At 50.2% G+C, this 27,009-nt stretch overlaps 1 protein-coding gene across 2 annotated transcripts in view; it reads left to right on the top strand.

Annotated features, from left to right (window-relative positions):
* The window catches only part of TM9SF4 (transmembrane 9 superfamily member 4), a 50,092-nt gene that overhangs the window by 11,474 nt on the left and 11,609 nt on the right, over nt 1-27,009 (top strand). Inside the window, exons 2-8 of one of the 2 annotated variants that reach the window (XM_004612583.3) lie at nt 10,824-10,934; nt 18,000-18,099; nt 23,072-23,237; nt 23,338-23,467; nt 25,046-25,169; nt 26,316-26,434; nt 26,781-26,892. In XM_004612583.3, the coding sequence (XP_004612640.1) occupies nt 10,824-10,934; nt 18,000-18,099; nt 23,072-23,237; nt 23,338-23,467; nt 25,046-25,169; nt 26,316-26,434; nt 26,781-26,892 (862 nt within the window). Of the gene's footprint in view, nt 1-10,823; nt 10,935-17,999; nt 18,100-23,071; nt 23,238-23,337; nt 23,468-25,045; nt 25,170-26,315; nt 26,435-26,780; nt 26,893-27,009 lie in introns of those variants that run through there. The other variant, XM_004612584.2, reaches the window with a different exon arrangement.

Genomic DNA, 27,009 nt, shown 5'->3' on the forward strand with positions numbered 1-27,009 from the left:
TGTTTTCACGGGCTTGTCTTCACTGTGGGGACAGACCTTGGGTCACTGGGCTGTGCCAGGTGGGTGCGGTGGACTTTAGTCACTCTGCAGATAACCTGCTCTCTGACCATGGCTGTGTTACTTTCTTCCTTCGGACTCCTGGGTTACCTACATGACACCTGGATACTTCTGGAAACTTACTTTATCAAACCCAACCCTCAGCTTTGCCCTGTTTCTAGATTACTTAGGTTGATCAAACATCACCGCCCTCCTCCCGGCCCTGTGTGTGTGTGTGTGTGTGTGTGTGTGTGTGTGTGTGTGTGTGTGTGTGTGTGTGTGTGACATAAGATAGTTTTTAATTGAACAGAATTTCCTTAGAAAGATTCCTCCCGGCCCTACGTGTGTGTGTGTGTGTGTGTGTGTGTGTGTGTGTGTGTGTGTGACATGAGATAGTTTTTAATTGAACAGAATTTCCTTGGAAAGATGTGAGGAGAAAGACAGGAATATATGTTCAAGGGCGAACCTGGTCTTCTGATTGGAAAAAGCAGAAAGAGAGTTACGTGTTCAAGGGAGAACATGGGCTTGAGAGTGTAGGCCTAAACATCCCCTATTTTCTTTTTATCTCCACTAATTTTATTTAAACACCGTGGTTTACAAATTTGTTCATAATATAGTTGTTTCAGGCACTCAATATTCCAGCACCTGTCCTGCTACCAGTGTGACCTTCCCTCCACCATTGTCCCTAGTTTCCCACCTGCCCTCTTAGCAGTCACAAAATAATTTGTTTTATATTGCTTGTTACAACAAAATGGTAACTGGAATTTTCAAAAAGTAGTTCAGTGGGGCTGGAATGATAGTACAGCAGGTCAGGTGTTTGTCCTGCGCAAAGCTGATCCCTGGCATCTCATGTGGTCCCCCAAGCACCTCCAGGAGAAATTTCTGAGTGCGGAGCCAGGAGAAACCGCCGAGCATCACCAGTGGGATCCCCCACTCCCTTACCCCCACGCCACACAAGTATATTTAAGTAAAAGACAGTGGTGTTATTAGAGTCTGTGGCTTTACTGATCTGTTTGTTGCTAGCTGAGCCTTCTGTGTTAGTGTTTTTGCTTGTTGAGCTTAGTGGGCTTTTATGCTACTTTCCCATCTGATTTGCGGTGCTCCTACTGGGCTGCTAACATTGTGGAGTTTGGAGGTGTGGCATAGTCACATACGCAGTGCGGCCCAGGAACGCCAGGATTTGTATAACTGGGATGATTCTCAACACGCCCTTACTCTGAAAGCCCTCGAGCTCTCATTCAGAAGACTGGTATACCTGGGAACTACACAGATATGAATTCAAATTCCAGTCTCACCTTGTTCTAGTTGTGTGACTGGGTGTTTTTTTTTTTTAGGGGGAAATGGGGAGTGATGAGCATAGGTGGCACTTGGACCACTTCTGACTCTGTGCTCAGGGGACCATCAATCCCACAATTAAGCCTTAACTTTTCCCACTCTACTAGTAATTTTGAAAGTATAATCTTAAGACCAGCCGTCACTGCCATCCTGTTACTCATCAATTTGCTTGAGCGGGCATCAGTAATGTCTCCATTGTGAGACTTGTTGTTACAGTTTTTGACATATTGAATACGCCACGGGGAGCTTGCCAGGCTCTGAAGACCAGCAGTAATCAGCAGTAATATGCATTTTGTTAAAAATGCAAGTTCTCAGACCTTGCTTCAGGCCTACTGAAAGAGACTGTCAGCGTTGACCCAGGAATCTGTTTCAGTAAGTCCCCCTGCTAATTTCTGAAGCTCAGGCTTTGCTGACCATTCTTTGCCTGACTGCTGCTTCTCTGCACATATTAAGTGTCAAACCTAGAAATGGACACAACTGTGTCTGAAGCAGAAATCTTTCTCTCTCTGTCTCTTTCTCTCTCTCTCTCCCTCTCTCTCTCTTTCTCTCTCTCTCTCACACACACACACACACAGAGAGAGAAAGAGAGAGAGAGAGAGAGAGAGAGAGAGAGAGAGAGAGAGAGAGAGAGAGAGAGAGAGAGAAAAGAGAGAAAAGAGAGAAATGAGTAATCTCACAACTGCCAAACTGCAGAAACTGCAGATATGTCTATGGTCATACCACCCTGAACACACCCTCAACCCCAGCTGCTGGCATGATTTATCCCTTTCCTAAAAACTTATTTTTATTTTTATTGGTTTTCGTCCACACCCAGTGATGTTCAGGGACTCTGCACTCAGGAATTACTCCTGGCAGTGCTGGGGGTGGGGTGGGGGGCCATATGGGATGTTGAGGATCAAACCCAGGTTGGCCGCATGTAAGACCTTACCCACTGCACCGCTGCTCCAGTCCCCGATTAGCACTTCCCTGGTTCCCCATTAGACGGAGGCTGCAGCCCAGACTCCTCCCAGATTCTTCAGTGTGTCTTTTGTGTGCTGTGCCCCTCGCCTGCTCGCCAGTCTTCTGTCCCTTCTGCAGACCTGTTCGTGCTTGCTTCCTCAAGGATGCCCGTGCCCTGGAAATGCTGTCATAACCTGGGAGCTTTTTAGAAACACATAATCTCAGGCCCCATCCCAGACTGGCTGAATCAAAATTTGTGTTTAACAAGGTTTCCAGGGGATCTCTAAAGGCCTAGAAGTTTGAGAAGTACCACCCAGTACTTCACCTGCCTCGGGCTTTTTACCTTTGTCTCCAGGTCTTTTGCTTGTGTTTGTTCGTTTATTGATTGATTTTTTTTTTTTTGAAGACCAGGTTTTATTTGGAAGTTTTGAAAAGGGGTGTGGGGGGGACAGAGGGAGGAGTGGAGAGAGAGAGAGAGAGAGAGAGAGAGAGAGAGAGAGAGAGAGAGAGAGAGAGAGAGAGAGAGAGAGAGAGAGAGAGAATGATAGAGAGAGTAGAGAGCAGAGAGCAGCACTCAGGAGAGAACCTGGGCTACCCAGAGTGGAGAGAGCCCCTTAGACATCCCAGCATTGAGGTCTGAAAGTGAACATCTCAAGAGGGGAGATGCGGGTAACACCTGCTCAGGAGCACATGCGCGTCTTGTGTTTGTTCTTTCAGCACTTTTGATATATATATTTTTGCATTGGGGTTTTTTGGGGGTGAGGGGAAGCTATGTGCAGGGCTTACTCCTGGCTCAGCACTCAGAGATCATTCCTTGTGTGGCTTGGGGGACCATATGGGGTTCCAGGGATGGAGCTTGGGTGGCTGGATGCAAGGCAAGCACCCTGCCAGCTGTACTATTGCTCTGAGCCTTTGCCTTGCACGCAGCTGACTCGCGTTTGATCCTCAGCATCTCTTATGGTCCCCTGAACCCACCAGTTGATCCCTGAGCACAGAACCAGGAGTCGGCCAAGAACACCACCAGGTGTGGCCCCAGGACCCAAACAAGCCATTGCTTCGGCCCCCTGTGCTTTCTCAGGACCTTGTTTCTTCCCTCTCCTTTCTCTTCAGGCCCTTGAGGAGACGTCCCTCCCCACCAACCCCGGGGGCTGCTTCTCCTGTGGACTGCCCAACACACTCTCCTCAGCCGCTTCTGCTTTTTTGTTTTCTTTTGGGGGGGCATAGCCTGGCAGTGCACAGGGCTCACTCCTGGCTCTGCCCAGGGTCACTCATGGTGTGCACAGGGAACTGTCAGCGGTGCTGGGGATTGACAGAGTTGGCCGTTAGCACCTTAAGCCTTACCCACAGCAGGATTGGCTGGTGGTGTCTCTGTCCTGCAGCTTGGTGAAAACGCCCTGTAGGCATGCGTCCTGGGAGACTGGAGCACTGCCTGCCATGTGCCAGGTGCTCCGTGTCTAGTGTGCTCCTCTCTGCTGGTCAGAGCATGAGCTTTGGGATCCGACTGCCCTGGCTACAAATCCCAGCTCCGTGTCATGTTGCCTCTCCAAACCTCAATTTTCTCATGTGTTTAGGTGAGGCTAAGAACCTCTGTCTTATAGAATTGTTATGAAGATTAATTTACTTAATTGCATGAAAGGAACCTAGGACTACACCTGACACATAGGCAGCATTCAGTAAATCCTTGTTGCCACGTGTGATCGGCAACATCACTTCAGGCCTCTCGTCTTTTAGTGCACCTCGCCTGCCTGCAGAGCTGGGACCTGATCCTCTACATTCTAATCTAGCAGGTTCATCTCTGCTTACCTCGAAATCACCTGAGGAAGACTGGCAGACTCCCTCAGTAGTTGTGGGCATCGTGCAACTCAGCATTCGTGCCTGGCACCTAGCACAGAGCAGAGGCTCGGGAACTGGGAGAAGGACTGTGCTGCCTGTACTAATGTCCCAGTGCCCAGGGACTCTAGTTGCTTGTTGCTTTTTAGTGTTTTTCACATTGTGGTGGTGGTGATGTTATTTGTGCTTGTCCATGTATATACTTGCCCCACTTGTTTGAAACTCTGGAACAAAACTGTATTGAGGTCTTCAAGACTTGCTTTTCATTCTGTGCAACCTAAGTTCTTTGGGAGTCCTTAAGTTTCCCAGGTCACTATCTCCCTGCTAAGATTGGAGGATTCAGTTTCAAAAGAAAGTAGAACTAATGTCTTAGATTTAATTGGCTTGATAACCACAGGAGATTGTAATCCTCTGCTCTGGCTTCAAATCACATATCAGATAAGGCGGAAAGGTTGGGTACCGGTCTTCCTAGGAGGGGAAACTTAGACTCACTTTTGATTAATGAGAAATAATTAAGGTAACTGTGGGTCCTTCGTCTCTTATGTTGAGTTAAGTACTATACTTTCATATAGTATTTGTTGAAAATGTAAATTATAAATGGATGTTGAAATGTGTCAGCTGTTTCAGTGTTAAAATGATTGTTTTTTCAGTTACTTTGTTCATGTGGTATATCACATTAATCTGCATTCTGTTGAGCATTCCTTGCATCCTAAGGATAGATCCCACTTGATTAATGTGCTATAAAGTTTCGTTTACTTTTTTTTTTTCTGACACTGGTGGTGTTTAGGACTTCTGGCTCCGCATTCAGGGATCACTACTGGCAGGGCATGGAGGACTGTATGGGGTGCCAGGGATCAAACCAGGTGGGTTATGTGCAAGGCATATGAATTCCATCATTCAGATCATTCATTTTGTCTTGTAAGTATTTTATCAAAGGCGACTCTAAAATGAGGGGTAGAGAGGAAATCCTGCTGTGCAGTGTTGTAATCCCTGCTTCTTCAATGAAACCTGAAGTTTTTGTTTTTTTCAATTGGGTTTTTGTGTGTTTTTTGTTTTGGTAAGTGGGGAGGTCTTCCGAGCTCGGCCAGCTAGACCAGCATTTTGGGGTCCAAAGGGTGCAGAGCTTCTTTGGGCATTGTGGTTCTAGGAGCCATCAGGACAAAACTGACAATGCTCAGGGGCCCCCAGGGCTGTACCAGGCCATGCTTGGGGAGGAGCATCCAGTGGTGGGGTTCAAACTCGGATCTTGGGGCGTGCAAAGCATGGGCCACTGACAACAGAATCCTGGCCCTTCCCTAAAAGTGTACTGTAGACTTATTACTAGTCACTGCTTAGCAGTTAGGAGAATATACCCTAGTTTAGTCCATTCCATTAATATTGGATGTTCAACTATTATAAATAGAATTTCACTATTTTAATTTTTTGTTGTTGTTTCATCTTTTTTGTTTGGTTATATTGTGGCCCATCAGAGCCTGGCAAGCTACCCGTAGCATATTCGATATGTCAAAAACAGTAACAACAAGTCTCACAATGGAGACATTACTGGTGCCCGCTCAAGCAAATCAATAAACAACAGGACAACAGTGTAGTGCAGTGCTATTTTGTGGCCATACCCTCTGTACATAGGGCTTACTCCTAGTTCTGCACTCAGGGATCATTACTGGGCGGATTCAGGGAGCCTATTTATGGAGTGCCAGGGATCGAACATCTGTGGGCCCAGATAGGCTACATGCGAGGCATGCACCCTACCTACTGTACTATTGCTCCAGGTTTTCACTATTTTAAATAATCCTGTGGTGAACCTCCTTTTATGAACATTTTAGCATACTTGTAAGATTTTTTTAACATGTCTAGAACAAGAACTGCAGGGTAAAAAGAATGGCTTTGAGGAACTTTTGATAATGTTAAATTGCTCTTTACCCCAAGGTGTTGCAATGCCTGATTTCTCCATGGATTAAAAGCCATGACGGGGCTGGAGCAATAGCACAGTGGGTAGGGCGTTTGCCTTGCAAACGGCCAACCTGGGTTCAATTCCCAGCATCCCATATGGTCCCCTGAGCACAGCCAGGGGTAATTCCTGAGTGCAGAGCCAGGAGTGACCCCTGAGCATCGCTGAGTGTGACCCAAAAAGATAAAAAAAAAAAAAAATGACAGTTTGAAACCACGAGACAGTCCAGAGGTTTAGATGGCTATCTTGCATGCAGCCTACCTTGCTTCAATCCCTGACACCACATACCCTGACACCGAGCACCTCCAAGAATCACTCTTGAGCACAGAGCCAGGAATAGCTCCTGAGACAGCTGGTGTGGCTCAAACCGCACCTACCCCCCTCATCCCCAGTGGCATTTTAATACCTAAAACTGATAGTATCATGTCGTGCAGCCAGTAATTCTAAGCTAAACTTCTGGTTGCTTTTGATCACCAACTTATACTATCAGAGATTTTTAACATACTGTAAGAGCAACCCTGGCTAAGATAAAATTGGTCTCTGATTTGATAGAACCTCTGTGAGAACTATCCTTTCCATTACTGTTTTTTCCAAAATTCAGGGTTGAGGGTTTCCCCTACCTTAACTTTTAGAAGGCAGGGTTCTCCTCTCTCCTCCAGTCCCCTCTCCCCAACCCCCTGTAATACAGGATTTATCTTCCCTTCATTTTAGTTAACTGAAATTCAGACAAAAGAAGTAGAGAGAGGGGCTGGAGCAATAGCACAGCGGGTAGTGTGTTTGCCTTGCACGAGACCAACCCGGGTTCAAATCCCAGCATCCCAGGTCCCCTGAGCACCGCCAGGAGTAATTCCTGAGCGCAGAGCCAGGAGTAACCCCTGTGCATGGCTGAGTGTGACCCAAAAAGGAAAAAAAAAAGGAAATAGAGCTGGAGAAGATAGCATAGTGGGTAGGGTGCTTGCTTTGCACACAGCTAATCTGGATTTGATCCCTGGGTCAAATGGGCCCCTGAGCTCTGCCAGGAGAGATCCTTGAGCACAGAGCCAGGAGTCATCTGTGAGCACTGCTAGGTGTGGCCCCAAAATGAAGAGCTATAGGGAAGAAAAGAAAGTGTTTCTTTCTCCTAGACAAGACTGTCAATTGATGGACTGACAGATGGCCTTAATAAAGGGTTCCAGAGAGGAGAAACAGAGTCCTGCAGGGACTGGTCACGTGGAGGGAAGCCTGTGTCGGAGAGGAAGTCAGCCACTACTACCATCATTGCAACAGAAGAATTGCTTGTTTCCGAGGCACACCTAGACTGCGCGGCCTCTCTCTTTGCACGTACGGAGACTGTCTCGAGAGAGCTCTCAAGGAACTGTGGTAGTACTTGTCTCTAAGGAACTCAAGTAGACAGAATTTTTTATTTTTTAACTCAAACATTTATTCTGTTTGAGTTATTTACTGTATATGTATTGCTCTTTCAAAAAATCTAAAAGCTGCGTATTCTGTAAAGGCCTCACTCCCCTGTGGTGGTGGAAGACGTGAGTCACAGGGAGCCGGGTAACGAGCACATGGAATGCCCACTAGTCTTGCAAGTCTCCCGCAAATATGAATTGGTGTTTTTGGTTGTTTGTTTTTGGCATTTTGGGGTCACACCCGGTGGTGTTCAGAGTTACTCCTGTCTCTACACTCAGGAATTACTTCTGGCAGTGCTTGGGGGGCCATATTGGGACCCAGGGATTGAACCTGGGTTGGCCATGTGCAAGGCAAACACCCTACCCACTGTTCTATCACTCTGGTCCCCAATCTAAATTGCTTTTAAGGTTCTGAGTTTGATGTACTTTCTGTAAAGATGGCCACCACTTAAAAGCAACACATTTGTAGAAAGTTTTCCCCTTTATTTGTTGTATTGTCTTTATGCGTTAATGTCCGCTATAGAATATGAAATAATTTTACCCCCGGTGAAATCTGACTAAGCGCTCATTTGATAACTAGTAAGTCAGCAGAGAGATGATAGCAATTTTACTTATTTATTTTGGTTTGGGTGCCACATCCAGCAATGCTCAGGGGTTACTCCTGGCTCTGCACTCAGGATGACTTCTGGCAGTGCTCGGGGAACCAAATAGATGCTGGGGATAGAATCCAGGTCAGTCATGTGCAAAGCAAGTGTCTTGCCCATTGTAACTATTCCTCTGGTCCCAACAGTAAGTTTTTTTGTTTGTTTTTGTCTTTTTATTGAGTCACACTGAGATACAGTTACAAAGCTTTCATGTTTGAGTTTCAGTCATGCAATGATTGGTCACCCATCCCTCTGTTAGTGCACATTCTCCACCACCAGTGTCCCCAGTATACCTCTCACCTTTCCAACTGTCCCTCTGCTTCTGTGGCAATTTCCCCCATACTCTCTCTCTACTTTGGGGCATTATTGTTTATAGTATAGATCCAACAGTAACAGTTTTAAAAGAAATGACATGTTCAAGCTGCAGTATGGCCTAAAGGGCTAAGCTCAGGCTTTGCATACTGGAATTTTGGGTTCAGTTTCTGGGAACCATGCTGTTCCCACCACACAGCCAGAATGGCAACACTGAGGTCAATGTCTGCTTCAGGAAAGATTGGGCAGTAAAGACGTCTTTAAGGAAGTGCCAGTTGAGAGAACTGAATGAAATAAGGTGTCTGTCAAGGGCATTCTGACAGGGGACAACAGGCAAGGGGACCTCCTGAGGTGGAGACCATTTAGCAGTAGGAGACACAATGTGTCTGGGATTGAGTAAGGAGAATGGGAGGGGACCAGGTCAGTCCAGTCACTGGAAAGGCTTATGGGGAACTAGCTGGTTACACAGGAGCATCCTGACAAAGCCAGCAGTTGCTCGAGAGAGATGGAGCTGACGTGTTACTGTGAGATGGCTCGTGGCGCGTTACTGTGGCTGTATAGGAGAGTGCTGGGAGGAGCAGCTGGCCAGATAGAGGCTGATTCCGAAGCAGAGCTGTCGGTCCTGTCTTCCCTTTCGCCTCCGTGCCAGTCACACTTGACCCTTGAACAACATGGGTTTGATGTGCACTGGCCCACTCAGAGAAGGGCTTTTGTCAACTCCTCACTCCCTCCTCCTCCCCACTCTGTGAAGATGACAAGGATGAAGGCCTTTTTGGGTACTAATGATTTTTCCATTTTGGGGTCCACCTAGAGGTGTTCAGGGCTTCCTCCTGGCTCTGCGCTCAGGGATCACTCCTAGTGGTCTTGGTGGGGTGGGGCTGGGGGTCAGGTATGGTGCCTGGGATTGAGCCCTGGTCAGCAGGGTGCAAGGCAAACACCCTACCCATTTACTATCTCTCTGGTTCCTACTTAAGATTTTCTTGATAACATTTTTGGGTGTGTCTTTACTGTAACATATAAAAGATGTGTTTAAAGTATATGTGCTGGCTTTTTCTCCCGGAAGGGAGCAATATGACGCCCGCCATAGCCATGCCCTGGGACTCCATGCCAGGCTGTTTCACTTGGGGCGCCCCACAGAGGGGCGGGTGAGAGCTTTCCCCGTCCCAAGGGACCCAGCCCCAACAGCCAAAAAACTTCACTATCCAACCGCCGCCATGCTCAAGGCCGCACGGGGGCTGAGCCTCACGCACAAGCGAACTGAACCTATTCCTGGACACATCTTAAGACACTCCCTTCCCATTCTCCATAAGCACCACGCCAGATTTGATGGGGTTCAAATAGGCAACCAATCACAGAGGGAAATATATATATAATATATATCTATTTTCAGGTATATATGAAAGTTCACATCACTCAACCTTTAACAACACGTTTGTGATATCCTAAAGAAGGTCTTAATGGCCCCTGCCAAAATAGAACAATCTTCACACTATTTCCTCTATGGGTACTTTTCTTATAGCATTTTCACCAGTTTGTCATAATAAACAATACAAAATACATTATTTCGGTTGCATTTTGGGACAGGGATTGGGGCTTCAGATGGAAACATCCCAAATATGGTGGTGGGAAGGTTTAATGGTGGTGGGTTTGGCGTTTGAATATTAAATGTAATCTAATATTGTGAACTACCTTATAAAATAAAAAATTTTTTAAATAAAATAAAGTGTATGTGCCAATTAGGTTTCTGTTACAGGTAGAACTTCCTGTCTGCACAATATTGCAGTTTAGTTTTGGGGAGTAAAAAGCCATGTGTAGGACCAGGAAGATGGCTCACAGGACTAGTGTGCATGCTTCGCATGTGGCAGACCAGGTTTGACCATCCTTACCACCTGGTGTGGTCTCAGAACCCAAACAACAAAGCATAAAAGTTTTATGTGGATTTTTTAACTGCAGGTTCAGTAACTTTATTTTTTTTTATTTTGGGGGGGCTACCCCCACTGATGCTCAGCAGTGACTCCTGGTTCTGCACTCTGGGATCACTCCTGATGGGGCTCAGGGGACCCTGTGGGATGACGGGGATTGACCCTGCATTGGCCTAGTGCGAGGCAAGGGCCCTCTCTGCTGTACTGTCACTCCAGCCCAGGCTCATCACCCCCCACCTCTGGCTTATTCAGGGGTGCCTGTCCTCTCACTGGGAGGCCTGTTCTGGATGTGCGGCACCAGTGCTACGGCATTACAACACCAGGTGTGTTTGTGAAGCAGCAGTGTGCACGGCCTGACTGGGCAGAGTGGGGCAGGCAGGGGCTGTTAAAGCGATCTGCCCTGCTGGAGGAGGGTGTTTGCTCTGTCCCCTGTGCTGACAGCAGCGTCTCTCTGTCCTTGCAGGATTGGTTGCCGTGGTCCCTGCTGCTCTCTCTCATGTGGGAAACAGGCGCCTTCTATGTCCCTGGGGTCGCGCCCATCAACTTCCACCAGAACGACCCTGTAGAAATCAAGGTGAGTGGATTCCCTGCTGGCTTGTCACGCCCTGCCTGTGGTGGCCGAGAGTGAAGACCCCTTCCAGTTCTGAGCAGGCCGGGAGGAGAGAGCCCCCTGCCGGAGCCAGCACTTCCGGGAGCTCTGCCCCTGTGCGCCTGCCTCCTCTCTGCACATCTGCTGCCGGAGTGTCCTGTCGGGCCCTGTCCTTGCTCTGTCTCCCTTGCTCATTATTTCTGTGTCTGTCTGTTTCTCTCCCTTTGGGGTGTGTGGGGGGAGGGGGGTGTCCCCTCTCCTTCCTTGCTCTGTCTCCCTTGCTCATTATTTCTGTGTCTGTTTCTCTCCCTTTGGTGGTGGTGGGGGGGGGGGTTGTGTGTGTGTGTGTGTGTGTGTGTGTGTGTGTCTGTCTGTCTTGCACATCCTTTCTGTGTCTCTGGTGCTTTCCAAGTACCTGTTTCCTCCTTTTGTTAGCTCCAGCCTCCACTCTGGTTTTTATTATTTGTTTTGGTTTTTATAATTACCTTTTTTATTAAATCATCATGAGATACATAGTTATAAAGTTGCTCATGACTGGATTTTGATCATGCAGTGTGTCCCAAAACTCATCCCTTTGTTTCCCACCACCAGTGTCCCCCGTTTCCCTCCCATGCCCCCTGCAGTCTACCTTTACAGCAGACACTGTTCTCTCTGTCTCTCTCTCTCTTCATGCTTATATATGTTATATATATATATGCATGAAGAGAGAGACAGAGAGAACAGTAATATATATCTTCATACATATATATTACATATATATGCATATATATGTATATATCTTTCCTCTTAGGCATTATGGTTTGCTGTACAGATAGTTTATCATGTATATTTTTACCCACTTTCATCACTCAGTTCTTATCCAGAGGGATCATTTCGAACTATCATTGTCATAGTGGTCCCTTCTCTGTCCTAACTGCCCTCTCTTCCCAGCTGTGGTAAGCTTCCAACTGTGAACCAGTCCTCCTGTCCTTCATTTCTACCATCCTTGGGGAATAGTCTCATACTCTGCTTTTTATATCCCACAAATGAATGAGTGTTATCATTCTATATCTGTCCCTCTCCCTCTTACCCATTTTATTTAGCATGATACTCTTCATGTCCATTCATATATAAGCAAATTTCATGACTTCGTCTTTCCTGGTGGCTGCATAGTATTCTACACATGGTTTTGTAGATGTACCATAGTCCCCCCTTTTTTAAAAAATTTTTACATGAATCACTGTGAGGTACAGTTACAGACTTACAAACTTTCATGCTTATGTTTCAGTCATACAGTGATCGAGTCCCCATGCCTCCACCAGTGCCCATTCTCCAGTACCATAGTTCCTTTATCCAGCTATCTATTTTCGGGCACTCAGGTTGTTTCCAGTTTCTGGGTATTATGAATAGTGCTGCAGTGGACATAGGAGTGAAGGTGGTGTTTCTGTTGTGTGTTTTTTAGCCTCCACTCTGTTACCAGATTTTTCTAATATGACATACAGCATCTGTGTACACAGCCCTAGTTTTCAGTTTTAGCTCTGGCCACCAGTAGTATTCTCAAGTTCAGTATTTCCAAATGGTCCTCTTAGGGTCATCTCAGTGCTGCTGTACGAGATGAGTTTCAGTGGTTGACAGGTATATTTTACCTTAATGGTTATTTTAGTGCATAGTAGAAAATCTAATGAGTTCATTGACTGATGATTTCATGGTTGTTGTTGATTTTACCTTTTCAGGGAGGGTGTCAAACCTTTGCACATGCAAGGTCCATGCTCTACCATTTAAATAACTTCTCTAACACTGCTTTTTCACTTTTAATAGAAATGTGCTATTTTCTTCTTTTTATAAATGTATTTACCTAAAAATGAATCAGATGCAAGTAAGTGTTGCAGTAAGTAACAGGGCAAGTAGGTACTTGAATGATTGGGTTTAGGGAGCAGTGCCTTAAGCTATTGTCCAGGGAGAAACAGTCCAACTAGTCTACTTCCCCTTTTCAGGCTCATTTCCGGCTGGGGTGTGGGGAGTCAGTTGGCTATAGCAGGGGTAGGGGCAGAGAGAATCATTTAGCATAAAATTTGATTGATCCAAGGCCAGAGAGAATACAGATGATGAGGTGCTTGCCTTACACACAGCCAACCCCATTGCAACACACAACATGGCATAAGGTCCCCTTAAGTCTTCATGAGTGATCCCTGAGCACAGAACCAAGAATAAGCCCTAGCACCATTAGGTGTGACCAGGTCACCGCCGCACTCCCCCCTACTTTATTTTTGTTTCATCCATTTAATGTCTAAAACAATATACTCTCTTTTTCTTTTTTTCTTTTTTGGGTCACACCCGACATTGCACAGGGCTTACTCCTGGTTCTTGCACTCAGGAATTACTCCTGGTAGTGCTCAGGGGACCATATGGGATGCTAGGAATCGAACCCGGGTTGTGCGTGTGCAAGGCAAATGCCCTACCCGCTGTGCAATTTGCTCCAGCCCCCTAAAACAGTAAACTCTTGGTTACATTCTCAGAGCTCTGAAAGGGGCTAGAGGTTGGTGGTAACAATTTTGTGGGGGTAAGGCCAGTGCATAGGGCACTCATCTTGCACACAGCTGACCCAAGGTCAACCCCTGGCACCCCTTATGGTCCCCTGAGCCCATTAGGAATGATCCCTGAGTACAGAGCCAGGAATAAGCCCTGAGCACTGCTGGGTGTGGCCCAAACCACACACCTCCCACCAAAAAGATTTTGTGTGTGTGTGTGTGTGTGTGTGTGTGTGTGTGTGTGTGTGTGTGTGTGTGTGTGTGTTGTGTTGGGAGGTAATCCTTGTAGTTGGTCCTTAAAAGGGATAGCCAGTTTAAAGATTAAAAATGTAAATGCACTGGTGGAAAAAAATGAAACCCACCACAAATGCAGTTGTAAACAGGCAGGGATCTTCTCTGTCTCCTTCCCTGCTCTGTGCCAGTGGCCCTGGTGTGGAGCCTGGCGGTGTGGCTAAGTATGGGTAAGTGGCGACACTGAGACCCGCACTGCCGTTCCCAGTGCCTGCACAGTGCGCTTCTCGGCCTCCAGAGTCTGCCCGGCAGCTTCCTGCAGTGGTTAAGGTGCCTTTGCCTAGTTGTACTTGCCTGTGAGACTCAAGGGTTCCCTCCGCCCCCACCCCCCCCCAGGTGCTCCCTGTCACATACTGTATGATTTGCAGGTTTACTGTACATGTTACAGGGAAGGTCAAGAAGTCAGGGGAGTGAACCCACTCGCCGTCTCGATCATGTGGCGAGAGGGATGGAAGGTTGGTTCAGAGCAGTGTTTTCCCGAGTGGCTGAGAGACCAGGGGAGGGGAGGCGCTGGAACCGTGGGAGCCTGGGGAGGGTTTTAGTAGCCTCAGGTGCAGTCGGACATTCTGTTCTATCAAAGAAGTCCATTTCAGGCCAGGTGGTAGTTCAAAGGTCAAGGTACTTCCCTAGTATCCAGTTCTGGCCTCGTACATTCAAATCCCAGCACTGCCTGAACAAAAACAAAAAGGTTAGGTTTCCATGAGGTGCTGAGTGATAACTTCTCTGAAAAGGAGCAATAGGCCAACTTAATTTGGAGACCTCTGCTTTAAAATCCCATCTATTTGTGGGGGGGGGTGTGCATCTGGCAATCTAGGCTTACTCCTGACCACTCTCAGGGATCACTTCTTGTGGTACTTGGGCAACGTTTGAGGTGCTGGGAATTGAACTGGGTTGGCCACGTGCAAGCAAGCACTCCCACCCCTGTAAACTCTCCAGCCCACATCCCCATCTTTTAACCACTGTCTTCCTCTTCCTCATACTTTGCCACTTGTTCTTCAGAGCAGAGCACGGGGGTGCTCCAGCTTACAGGCCGTTCAGACTGGGGGGTCTGCAAAGCAGTCATCCTACATGAGAAGAGATGACAGGGAACATAAAGCTTTCTTGACTTCTGGTAAAGTGGATTGTTTCACTGTCCAGAGAGAAAGCTAAGAACCAAAAACAATACTGTTACAAGTGGTCTGTAACTTTTTGGCCATTTTGCCTGTTGCCCTTTATGAAATACTTAGTAGAGTGTTTAGGATTCCCTTAATCCCGTCTAACAAACTGCAACCCAAAGTTTTCTAAGCTCATCATTGTCAAGACCTGACTTGAATTTACATGGACTGGTTTACTTTCTCTTGCCACTGGTAGGAATATTTTCACATTTCCTGTCCAGGACTCTTCAGTTTCGAGCACTGATCCAGACCCTCTGCAGGACAGGTTAGGAACCCCTTGTCTCATATCACAGCACCATTTTGAAGTTTCAGAAAAGCAGGCGCTTCCTTGGGGTCTATCGATAGTAGGGAGTTTGCTTCACGCAAGACTGATCTGGGTTTGATTCTCAGCACCCCATATGGCGTCCCAAACACCACCAGGAGTGATTCCTGCGTGCAGAGCCAGGAGTAACCTCTGAGCATCACTGAGTGTGACCCAAAAAGAAAACAAAACCTGATTCCAAAGCAGGAGTTTTAAAGATTGTGGCCCTAGTTTCTAAAACCACAGTTTTAGGGGGGCTGGAGCGGTAGCACAGTGGGTAGGGCGTTTGCCTTGCACGCGGCCAACCCGGGTTCAAATCCCAGCATCCCATATGGTCCCCTGAGCACCGCCAGGAGTAATTCCTGAGTGCAGAGCCAGGAGTAACCCCCGTGCATTGCCAGGTGCGATCCAAAAAGAAAAAATAAATAAATAAAATAAAACCACGGTTTTATATCATACTAGGAATGGTTGGTAGTTAAGCAAAGATAATTTTCCTAGCATTTGGATGGGGAAAACCTTTTGCTACAAATCAATTTTCTTTTATGTGTGATTTTGGAGTTGTCTGAGCGACTATTTCCACACTCTTTCATTTGCTTGCATCATTTCCTAAACATTCTCCTCTAAGGCCATCTTAAGCCTTATTTTTAATGATTGCATAACATTTAGATGGATAAACATTATGGTTTATTGACCAATTTCCCCTTGTGGAACCTTTTTATTTTCCTATCTTTCCTCTTCTGTAATTCAGCAAGCATTTCATGAGCACCTACTCTGTGCCTGCCTCCACAGACACCACAGTTCTGGCAGTGCACAAGACATACATGGGGACTTATGTGCCGGTGGAGAGGCTAATTTAAAATACAGGCCAGGGGGGCTGGAGTGATAGCACAGCGGGTAGGGCGTTTGCCTTGCACGCGGCCAACCCGGGTTCGAATCCCAGCATCCCATATGGTCCCCTGAGCACCGCCAGGGGTGATTCCTGAGTGTAGAGCCAGGAGTAACCCCTGTGCATCGCCAGGTGTGACCCAAAAAAAGCAAAAAAAAAAAAAAAATAAATAAATAAATAAATAAATAAAATAAAATAAAATACAGGCCAGGGGCTGGAGTGATAGCACAGCGGGTAGGGCGTTTGCCTTGCACGCGGCCGACCCGGGTTCGATTCCCAGCATCCCATATGGTCCCCTGAGCACCGCCAGGGGTAATTCCTGAGTGCAGAGCCAGGAGTGACCCTTGTGCATCGCCAGGTGTGACCCAAAAAGCAAAAAAATAAATAAATAAATAAATAAAAATAAAATACAGGCCAGGCCAGAGAGATAGTCCAGCAGGTAAGATGCTTGCCTTGCACACAGCTGACCTGGCTTCCGTCTCTGGAGTGATCTGGAGCACAGAACCAGGAGTAAGCGCTGACCACCTCTGGATGTGGCCCTTTCAAACAAAACCTTTTTTTTTTTTTTTTTTTTTTTTTTTTTAAATAAAGGGACCAGAGAGGTAGTACAATAGGCAGGGCATTTGCCTTGCATACATCCGACCCAGATTTGATCTCCAGCACCCCATATGGTCCCCCGAGCCTGGAGTGATCCCTGAAAACCATTGGGTATGACCCAAAAACCAAAGGAAATAATACTTCACATTTCATGTAGACTTTATCAAAGATGTTGTGTGACACGTTGGAACAAGGGGAGTTCCCGTAGGGAGATGGTGCTGACCTCATGCTGAAAAACCAATGTGCAGAGGCATGACTCGGGACACCCCATGCCAGACAGTTACAAGTGGGAGAGCGCCTCTTAGCTCCCACAGCTTCTGCCCCAGTTGGAGTTCTCCCTCCTTGCGACCCCCACCCTCTGCTTTCCCATACCCCTGCTCTGCTCCGAGCCGGCCGAGGATTGACCCAGGACCTCACATCCCATTGCTTGAGCCCAGCCACAGCTCACTGTGTGGTTTGGGGGTTAATTTTTCCTCTTACCTTTCCTGTTGATTTTTTTTTTTTTTTTAAGGATCACATACTTTTGTGGCATTGCTTACAGAAACCTTTTCTTGCCATGTTTGCCAGAGTCTATAGCTTGGTCATGATGCTTGCATGCTTCTAGTTGCAGTCCACAGGGAACCTAAACAGCAGAGGCGCTGGGATCACGCCTGTGGGAAATGGGTCAGCGCCAGACATTCAGTCTCTCCGGCCTCAGGCTTGGAATGTAGGCACTCTGTCGCAGCATTATTCCCAGGCACCCAGAGTTAATGTTTTATTTTATTTTTGCTTTCTGGATCACACCGGGGATGCCTAGGAGTTACTCCTGGCTTTGCACTCAGGAATTACTCCTGGCAGTGTTCCGGGGACCACGTGGGATGCTGGTTGGCTGCATGCGAGGCAAATGCATCGCTCCAGCCCGGAGTTAATGTTTTAGAAAGTGTGTGCATATTTGTTTTCATTTTGGAGCTACACCTGGTGGTACTTAGAACTTACTCCTGGCTCAGGGACCACTCCTGGCAGGGTTCCAGGGACCATATGTGGTACTGGGAATTGAACCTGGGTCAGCTACATGCAAAGCAAGTGCCTTACGTGCTGTACTGCCCCTCTGGCCCAGAAAGGCTTTATTTATAAATGATGGTTTTGAATCAAAGGATAGCACCATGTAGAAGGTACTAAGTAGTCACTGAAACTACTTGTTACGTTAAACAAGATCTCTGGTTAGAGCGTCGATCAGATAATATTACAGAATATTCTAAAGATGGTGGGTATCAGGGAGAAGTGTTGAAATGATCGTCTTAAGTTTCTGGCTTAATTACCCTCTTCCCCCACTAGGCTGTGAAACTCACCAGCTCTCGAACCCAGCTACCTTATGAATACTACTCACTGCCCTTCTGTCATCCAAAACAAATCACCTACAAGGCAGAGAATCTGGGTAAGTTCTTTTCTCACAATTCTGTCATCCTTTCCCTGTAGGAAGTCCAGCGCTTTTCATGATAATTGTATCCGCTGACCCTGTCAGTCTATGTCTGTATACTGTTCTCCCTCATTTCTGTACATAATGACATGACTGATCCTCAAAACAACCCTCAGGAAGCTGTTGCTGGCTTTGTTCCCATTTTACACGTGAAGTGACTGGCCTCTGCTCTTGCCATTCATGACCGGGTAAGCTGGGCTTGCAACTCACGGGGCTTCGGCATTGTAACCCTTGGCTGTTGCCCAGACTGGCTCGCCCTTGATTTTTAGATAACCGCCTTCTTGCTCTGCAGCCTGCTCTGCTTTCTACTGAAAGGGCGAGTGATGAGCTCCAGCCCCCGACAGAAGCAGAGTTCTCCTAAGAGCGCTGGTCAACTGAGTTCTTGCTAAGCTCTGCGAGGCCCGCCTCAGATAACGTGTGACGCGCCCAGCGCAGTGTCTGGCACAGTGCTCCATAAATAGTAGCCACTTTAGTCTAATTTATGTAATTCTCCATTTGGCAGAATGTGAAGCTACACAAAAGAGCCATTTGGAGGCGTTGGGGACACAGTCCTTGGTGCTTCTGTGCCTGTCTGTGTTAGTTCCTAGGGACAGGAACCTGGGAGGACACTCTCCAAGAGCGCAGCTGAAGAGAGTCCCCTCTTTCCTCGTAGCGCCTCCGTCCAGGCAGGAGAAAGTGGAGATTCGGTACTTGAGCACGCACGGAACTGCCTTCTCTGCTCAGAAGGTCTCAAGGCCCTAGCGAGCCCTGGCTTTCCCAATAGGCATCGGCCTAGAAGCCAGTGTCACCAGTGATAGAGGGCAGTACCGCCGGGCCCAGGTCACCTGGTACTCTTGACCCGAAATTGGTCTCAGGGCTGAATTGGCTTCTGCTGACTTCCACGCCTCCCTGGGGCCTTCTTTTCTCTCTTCACCACACCGTGCTCCCACCTCCTTGCCTCTGCCTGGGACGCCTGATCCCCATTGTGCTGCAGGCCTCCCGAGACAGGGCCCTTCACATGCCTTTCCCCCGCGTGCAGGTGGGAATGCCCTGGAATCCCGGGGCTCACAGTCAGGCCAGCCGCAGTGCGGTCCTGGGTGACTTGCCTTCTCCAGCATCCGCGGCGTCTTCTGTGAAGCTGGCGCGTTCCCCCAGGTAGAAAGGAGACTTCTGTTCACGGACGCTCCCTGCCCCATGGGCTCCTTGTGCCTTTGTGTGGTGCCTCCTTTCTAAGCCCCCTGCCTTCAACCCAGTGCCTACACGCTTCCGCTGGATTCAGTCAGTGTCCGCGTCCAGTCTGAGGAGCAGAAATATCCGTGCTTGAATTGCCCCTGGGCTGTACTCCTCGCCCTCATCACTGTCGTCCTCCTCACCATTAATCCCTGCAGAACTCGCCCAATGGGCAGCGCATTGCTCTAAGTCTTCGGTGCTTAAACTTAGTTCATTCTCCCAGCCCTCGGAGGCAGATGCTCTTCCTATCCCCCCACCATGCATGAGAGAAGTGAGCAGACGGGTGTGAATCACTTGCTCTAGGCCACTCATTCCAGGAACTCTGGGTCCGGTGTCCATACCAGAAGCACTGTACTCCACGCACTATCTTGATAGATTTTTTTGTTGTTAATGTTTTTGACCCACACCCAGTGAAGTTCAGGGATTATTCCTGCATGGCGGAATCGCTTCTGGCGGGGCTCTGGGGACCATATGGGATGCTGGGGGTCAAACCCAAGTTCAATCGAACTCTGTGCACAAGGCAGATGCCCTGCCTGCTGTCCTGTCGCTCTAGCAGCACTTGATTGATTCTTACAGTAAATCTGCAATCTAATTGTTAACTCTGACTCCTGTTCAGAGGAGAAAGACTTGCAGCTCCATAGGTTTGAAAGACTTGCTTGTGTTCCTGGGGCTGGTATGTAGAGAACTTGAGGTGTTAGGCCCAGTGTTGAGACTCTCAAGCCAGGTTCTTGCTGTTTGTCCCAGCTGCAATTTCCAGACCAGCCACAGCGGCCTGTCTTAGGCTGTGCTCATTGATGGAGACCCTCAGAGGTGTGTGTTGGGACTTCTGCCACTGGGCTACTCAGGCACCCCAGAGGGCTTAGCCCTAGCTTGTCTCTGATTTAGTGTAGCTGGTGCTCTGCTCTTGGCTGTAAGCATTGACAGGCGTATTCCCAGGTTAGGAGTGGGCTGCTCCAGACCAATGTGTCCTCTTTCTTGGTCTCACGAGTCATGTCTACACATCAAGAAGTGATATCCTGGCCCGGTCTGCAGTACTGTTCTCTCCTGGCTGTTCTTCTGTTGCTGAGTGAGTGGGGCCTGGTGTAGAGAGAAAGCATTCCACAGAAGGCAGAGGACCAGTCACCATCCCTGTGTGTCCCTGGGCATGGTCATCATGGCGGAAAATGGCCTCTGCCCTTCGTCAGTGGCCAAGCTGTGCAGAGGTCTGCTCTGTGGCCTTGCGCTCCGCCAGCAAGCTCCCCGGTATTACACCCTCACTGGTGGGCCAGAGAGAGTGAGACCTTCACCTAAGCCCGCCTCAAGCCACAATTAAAAACACCCATCCATGGCCCTGACCTCGCCACAGAGCCTTAAAATTTTTCTTCCATTGGCACCAGAGAGATAATAGTAAAGTAGTTAGGGTGTTTGCCTTGCATGCCACTGACCCGGGTTTGATCCCTGCCACCCCATCTGGTCCCCCAGCACTGCCAGAAGTTTTTCCTGAGTGCAGAGCCAGGACTCAGCCCTGAGCAGTGCCAGGAGTGAACCAAAAACAAAAAATTCCTTCCATCTAAGTAGCCATTCTTCCTATTTTTTCACCCAGAATCTGCTGGTAGAAATGACAGAGCGCTCCTGTGGGTGCCTCTCGTCTCTTTCCTGTCTCAGTCAGCACCAGGCACCCTGGGGTTCACCTCTTCAGTCGCTCCTGGATCGGTGCGCTGTGTCTGCCCCGCCACACGCTTCAGGCACCTTCATCCTTGCCACCCCTGCTCTCTGCCCATGGCATCTTTGTTCCCTTCCCAAGACAGCCAGTCAGATGGTGCCGTCCCTCTGTGCCCGTTAAAAAGCCGTTGTTGGCTTCTGTTGCTGGCTGGATAAATTCCAGATATCCACTGTATCCCAGAGACCCGCTGCAGTCCAGCTCACCGGAAGCCCCTCTCTGCATTGCAGCCTCACAAGCCTTGACACGCCACCGGCCTGGCCCCAGCCTCCAGGCCGCTTTCTGTAGTGTTTCTCCTATCCAGCGTGTTCTTCCCCGGGGTCTTCTGTCACTGTCTCCTCTCAGAACTCACTGCAAGGGCCACTTCCTCAGAGAAGTTCCTAGACCTGCTCCCCCATGTCTCGTGCAAGTTCCTCCCGTGATACGGTAATGCTCTCTTTCTCCTGGGTGCTCAGGCCCTCCTCCCGTTGGGCCAAGAGGGTCTGGACGGCGTCTGTCAGCCTCGCTCACAGCCCAGCACATGCCGAGGGCTGGTTTTGGGAATGAACAAACTCGGGGTCGAGCCCCTGGTTCACTCAGGTGGGCATGTGTGTGAAGGCGTTACTCCTGCCTGTTGGCTTGTCTGCCCAGTTCCATGTCACCTCAGGCTTGCTGGGACAGCTCAGAGTGAGAGCACTGTTGGGCCTAACGGACAGTTGCTAACTTCTCAGGACCTGCCAGCGTGACGCATGGCAGCATGTGCCTCGGGGCAGTGGGCACAGAGGGGCATGCTTCTTGCTTGCTTGCTTTTTCTTTTTGTACTTAACATTCATTGAGAACTGGGGCCGAAGTGGCAGTACAGCAGGGAGGGCATCTGCATTGCATGCGGCCAACCTGGGTTAGATCCCCGCATCCCAGATGGTCCCCCGAGCACCACCAGGAGTAATTCCTGAGTGCAGAGCCAGGATTTAATCCCTGAGCATCGCCAGGTGTGACCCAAAAAGGGGGGAAAAAAACCTATTCATTAAGTAAAAAATCTGCCTTGGCTAAAATTCTCAGGTGCTGGATTTTACCCCACCTCCCTGCCTGCCTGGCCCAGGATCCGAAGACACAGGGATAAGGAGGCAACACTCTTTGCCTTTCCAGAACCCCCTGATAGGTGGAGGCAGCCGGCACTTAACAGAGCGGTCCAGTGCTCAGAGTCATGACACTGGCACAAAGGGGTGTGAGCACAGGGCTAAGGTGCTTGCCCTGCCTGTGGCCAGCGGGGTTTGATTCCCTGGTGCCAATTATGGGCCCCTGAGCACAGCTGGGCATTTCTCCACCTCCCTCCCCAACAGACAAGGAAAGATGCAGCATTGATGCCGGTGACAGAAATAGTGTTTATTACCTGTCTACCCAAAGTTCCTTTGCTTCCCTAGCCCTGTGAGTAGAGCTCTGTGATTGTTACTGGGGTGGGGGCACACGCAGCGGTGGTGGGGTAGGCCCCAGTACTCCCAGATGGGAAGGAAGCACAGCCCCAGCCCTTGCGTGTGCCGATCATCCTCACTTGACAGAGAAGCAAGCTGAGGCTCAGTGAGGTTAAAATGACTTCCCACGACTGCTGGGCTAGGAGAGCGCAGAGCAGGGTCCGTGCAGGCTGCTGCTTCTGTCTCAGGCTCAGAGGGAGCACGGAACTCTGTCCTGAAGAGGTCGGGGAGGGCTGCCTGCACGCCGAGAGCGATAGAGGCTGAGCCAGAGCGTGAGTCGAAGTTTCACAGGCCGTGGTGCAAGGCCCGGCAGCTCAGGTGAAAGCAGCCGCCGAAGGCCTGGGGGTGGGGAGCGATGCAGCCTGTCTGTAGGCTGCAGAGCCCCGCACTGCGCAAGCGGGGAGAGGAGGTCGGCAGCCGGGCATGGGCCAGGTAAACTGGGCAGGGAGGCCAGGGTCACTGCGAGTCAGGGCGCAGCGCCGTCAGGCAGGACCGTCCTGTGTCTCCTTGGCTCTGCTGATCTCAGCAACCTCGGGGCTGAAGCTCTGAGCTCCATCTGTCTCTCTTACGGCAGGAGAGGTGCTGAGAGGGGACCGGATTGTCAACACCCCTTTCCAGGTTCTCATGAACAGCGAGAAGAAGTGTGAGGTGCTGTGCGGTGAGTCCAAGCCAATGACCCTGAGCGTGGAACAGAGCCGGCTGGTGGCCGAGCGGATCACAGAGGACTACTACGTGCACCTGTAAGTCGCCCTCTGCTCCCCGCAGCCCGGTGTCTGCGAGGGGGCGGGCCCTGCTGGGAGAGGCCGTCCCGCGGGACTGAGCGGGGCCTTGGGTTTCCAGCATCGCCGATAACCTGCCCGTGGCCACCCGGCTGGAGCTCTACTCCAACCGCGAGGGAGACGACCGGAAGAAGGAGAAAGACGTGCAGTTTGAACACGGCTACCGGCTCGGCTTCATGGATGGCAGCAAGGTAGAGTGTCTCTAGTGCCCGATGGGCTCGGGGAGCCGCACCCCAAAGCTCGGAGCACTTGGGGTGCAGGAGAGAGGGAAGCACTATGCCCTGGGCTCAGGTAGGGGAGCAGAGACACTCGCTCCCTGTGCGCTGGCCCTGCCCTGCCCAAAACCCCGGGCCCGGGTCCAGACTCTGATAGATGCCAGGCGGCAGGTGGGACATGCAGTTCCTGAGAAGTCAGGTTCCGGGGCACTTGCCTTGCGTGTGGCAGGCTCCCATTGGATCCCCATACCACGTCACGGTCTCTGGAGCTTCACCAGGAGGGACCCCCAAGCACAGAGCCGGAGTAGCCTCTAAACACCACTAGGTATAGCCCCCCTCTCCCCCAGGCTCCCCCGCCATAAATGAGTCTGTATTTATAAGAGGAAGAGACAAACACAGCCACCACCACTGCCATCAAAACCTCTGGCGTCTCGGGAGTTTGTGAGGCTGTCAGAGGGTGAGCTCACCCTTTTTTTTTTTTTTTTTTTAATCAATTGATTTGCTGTGCTGGCGCAGAATTCAGGGCCTCACACACCCTCACTGCTGAGCCCAGCCCCGGCCTGGTTCTTCCACTGCCTAGTTGTTGAGTGACTGAGCTGTGTGCTTCCCCTCCCTCAGCCTTTGCTCCCTTCGTCAGATATCTATAAGATCCAGCCTCCTCTGGGGCTGTTTGGCATCAGCGCATGGCAGACCATCTGTCTGAGCCCCTCAGAGCACAGCCTCTGAGAAACACACTGATAATGACCGTGAGCTCTTGCGGCGGAGAGGCCCTCCTGTGAGGTGCTCAGGAAGCTGGGGAGCCACTCCCGGAGATCCTTGACCAGCAGGCCAGTGGTGCAGTGTGGGCCTCTGGGGCTCGAACCTGAGTCTGGTGCTTGCATGGCTCCTAGCCCTTGAACTGCGTCCTTGGCCATTGGCAGAATGATCTTCACCACGATTCTCTTAAGGTCCTGATGCTCTGACACAAGCCTATAATACTCAGAGAGTGAGACACAAAAGTACTTATTTTGAGGCACAGTCTCTGTTCTCAAAAAAGCACTTGTACTTGGAAAGAAAACTGACAGTGTGAGACCCTGAGTCTGAAGGCTGTTCCTGATCTAACAGACTGTGCTGGTCTGTGGCGGAGGACTTAGCACTGGACTCCAAGGGAGTCCGTGTGTCTCTGTGGTTGTTGCGGAGAAGGTGGAGCTGGGAAGTAGCTCAGTGTGCGGGGGAGAGTTGGGGGAGCGAGTGCTGTGATCAGAGCACTAGTGCGGGCGTTGTCTAGGCAGTGAGGACCACAGAGCTGTCTGGGTGAGCGGATGTAGCCAAGAAGCTGCTGATGACGGGACATTAGGGACAGATTCTAGAAGGCCCTGGAGGAAGCCAGGGGTTCCTCATAAGCTCCAGGGAGTCCGAGAGGGTTTTTGGTCAGGGAGGTGCTATGAAGTGGTGGCTTGTTGGGGGCTGGGACTGCTGGGTTTTCTGGCAAGAGGTGGCCCGCAGCGCCTGGGGAGTTTTCCTGGGGGTTTCTTGGCTGCCAGCTCTCACATGCCCTCCCTTGCTCTGTTGCAGATCTACCTGCACAATCACCTCTCGTTCATTCTCTACTACCACCGAGAGGACCTGGAAGAGGACCAGGAGCACACGTACCGCGTCGTCCGCTTCGAGGTGATTCCCCAGAGCATCAGGCTGGAGGGTGAGTGGGGAGGTGTGAGCAGAGGGGCAGGGCTGGAGGGGCCTGGGGTTCCACACCAGCATCTTCTCCCGCTCGAGTCCTGCAATGACTGGGGGCCCTCGGGCCCGGTCAGGGTAGGGTCTCCGCCTTCCCTCGGAGAAGGTGGGGGTGAGTAGACAGCTGACGCATGTCACGCCCTGGCCTGAGCGCCTTATCGGTTTACCACCTGCTGGCAGCCCCTGGGTGTGTGCTGTGATCCTTTCTAGAAAAGCAGCCAGGCACTTGGCTGGGCCTCTTCCTGAGAACCAGCTGGCGCTCCCGGGGTAAAACGAGCAAGGGTGTAGACAGAACCACAGGATAGTGGCCTTCAATGTCTCTCTTCTTCAGTGTGTATGGGAGTCGTTGACACAGGCTAGAAAGTGCCTGGGGTCACAGCTTTGTAGGGCTCCGGAGCCTGGCCCAGCCCTGCCTGTGGGCCCCCCTTGTCCCACCAGCCCTCCCGCACTGCAGAGTGGGCATTGGAGTCGCAGGCCCGGCCTTCTGTCCACAGTGGAGTGGGGTTCCTGGCCTTCTGTTTCTTTTCTCGGCTGTCTCTTGTAGAGCAGAGAGGAAAAGCACAAACTGTCCTAGGAGCACAGTCACATGTGCTTCCTGCAGGTCCCTGACATTGTCTGTGTCCCCTCACCCCAGCCGTCCCCAGCTCGTTGAGGTCAGAGATGCTCTCTTTTGCGTGCCGTGTTATTTCCCGCACAGCAGGCACTTGCTTTATGCTCATTGGTTGACTGAATGGGCAGAGAAGAGGGCGAACAGATGAGTGTGTGAGGGAAATAGCTGAGGGAATTTCTACAATGCCTGAACTTGGTGGTTAAAGTGAGTTGGGGGAGCCTGGTCAAGTGAGTGAGGTTGACGAAATGAGTGACTGCTCCCAGGCAGTGAAGGGAGGCTGACTGAATGAGACCCATCCAGCCTCTGCAGCCCACTGGGTGCTTCTGGGGGCACAGTCGAAGAGCATTGCTCAGCTGCTCTCCCCACCCCCACTGCTCTCAGCAGCTTCAGAAGCAGCTTCTAGCCTGCCCTCACTGCCCCCCAGCCCCCACCCCACTACCGGCAGCCCTGGGCTGTAGCGCTGACCCCCACAGGAACAGACTGAGTCTCTGTCTCTCACAGATCTCAAAACGGGCGAGAAGAACTCATGTACCCTGCCCGAGGGCACCAACTCCTCACCCCAAGAAATTGACCCAAACAAGGAGAACCAGCTGTACTTCACCTACTCCGTACACTGGGAGGTGAGCAGGGGCTGGCACCCATGGCAGGGGGATGGTTCTGGTTTGGGAAGAAATTGCCTTCTTAGGGGGTGCAGAAAGATGATCCAGGGGATAAGGCACTTGCATTGCACACCAGTTTGATCCCTGGCACCACTGGAAGCAACCCCCAGCGCCCTAAGTGTAGCCCCAAACCAAAAATAATCAGGGGGCCCAGGGTGTGACTCAGGTGAATTTGATCCTTGGCCCTGCATGATCCCCTGAGTGCTACTCAAGCATCATGGGAACTGGCCCCTGTGCTAACAACAGTGATGACAAGAATCACCCGTGGGAGTCCTGACTCTGATACACTCCCTCCATGCCCCCCCAGGAAAGCGACATCAAGTGGGCCTCTCGCTGGGACACCTACCTGACCATGAGCGACGTGCAGATCCACTGGTTCTCTATCATTAACTCTGTCGTGGTGGTCTTCTTCCTGTCAGGTGAGAGACCTGTGGGTTGGGCTGCAGAGAAGCCAGGGGCCGAGGGCCGAGGAGGGCTGTGTCAGTACATCTGTCAGAGAGAATTTCTAGAGTATTCTTGGGCCCGGCAAACCTGAG

The sequence above is a fragment of the Sorex araneus genome, chromosome 5 (genome assembly GCF_027595985.1).
Source record: "Sorex araneus isolate mSorAra2 chromosome 5, mSorAra2.pri, whole genome shotgun sequence".
Lineage (NCBI taxonomy): Eukaryota > Metazoa > Chordata > Mammalia > Eulipotyphla > Soricidae > Sorex > Sorex araneus.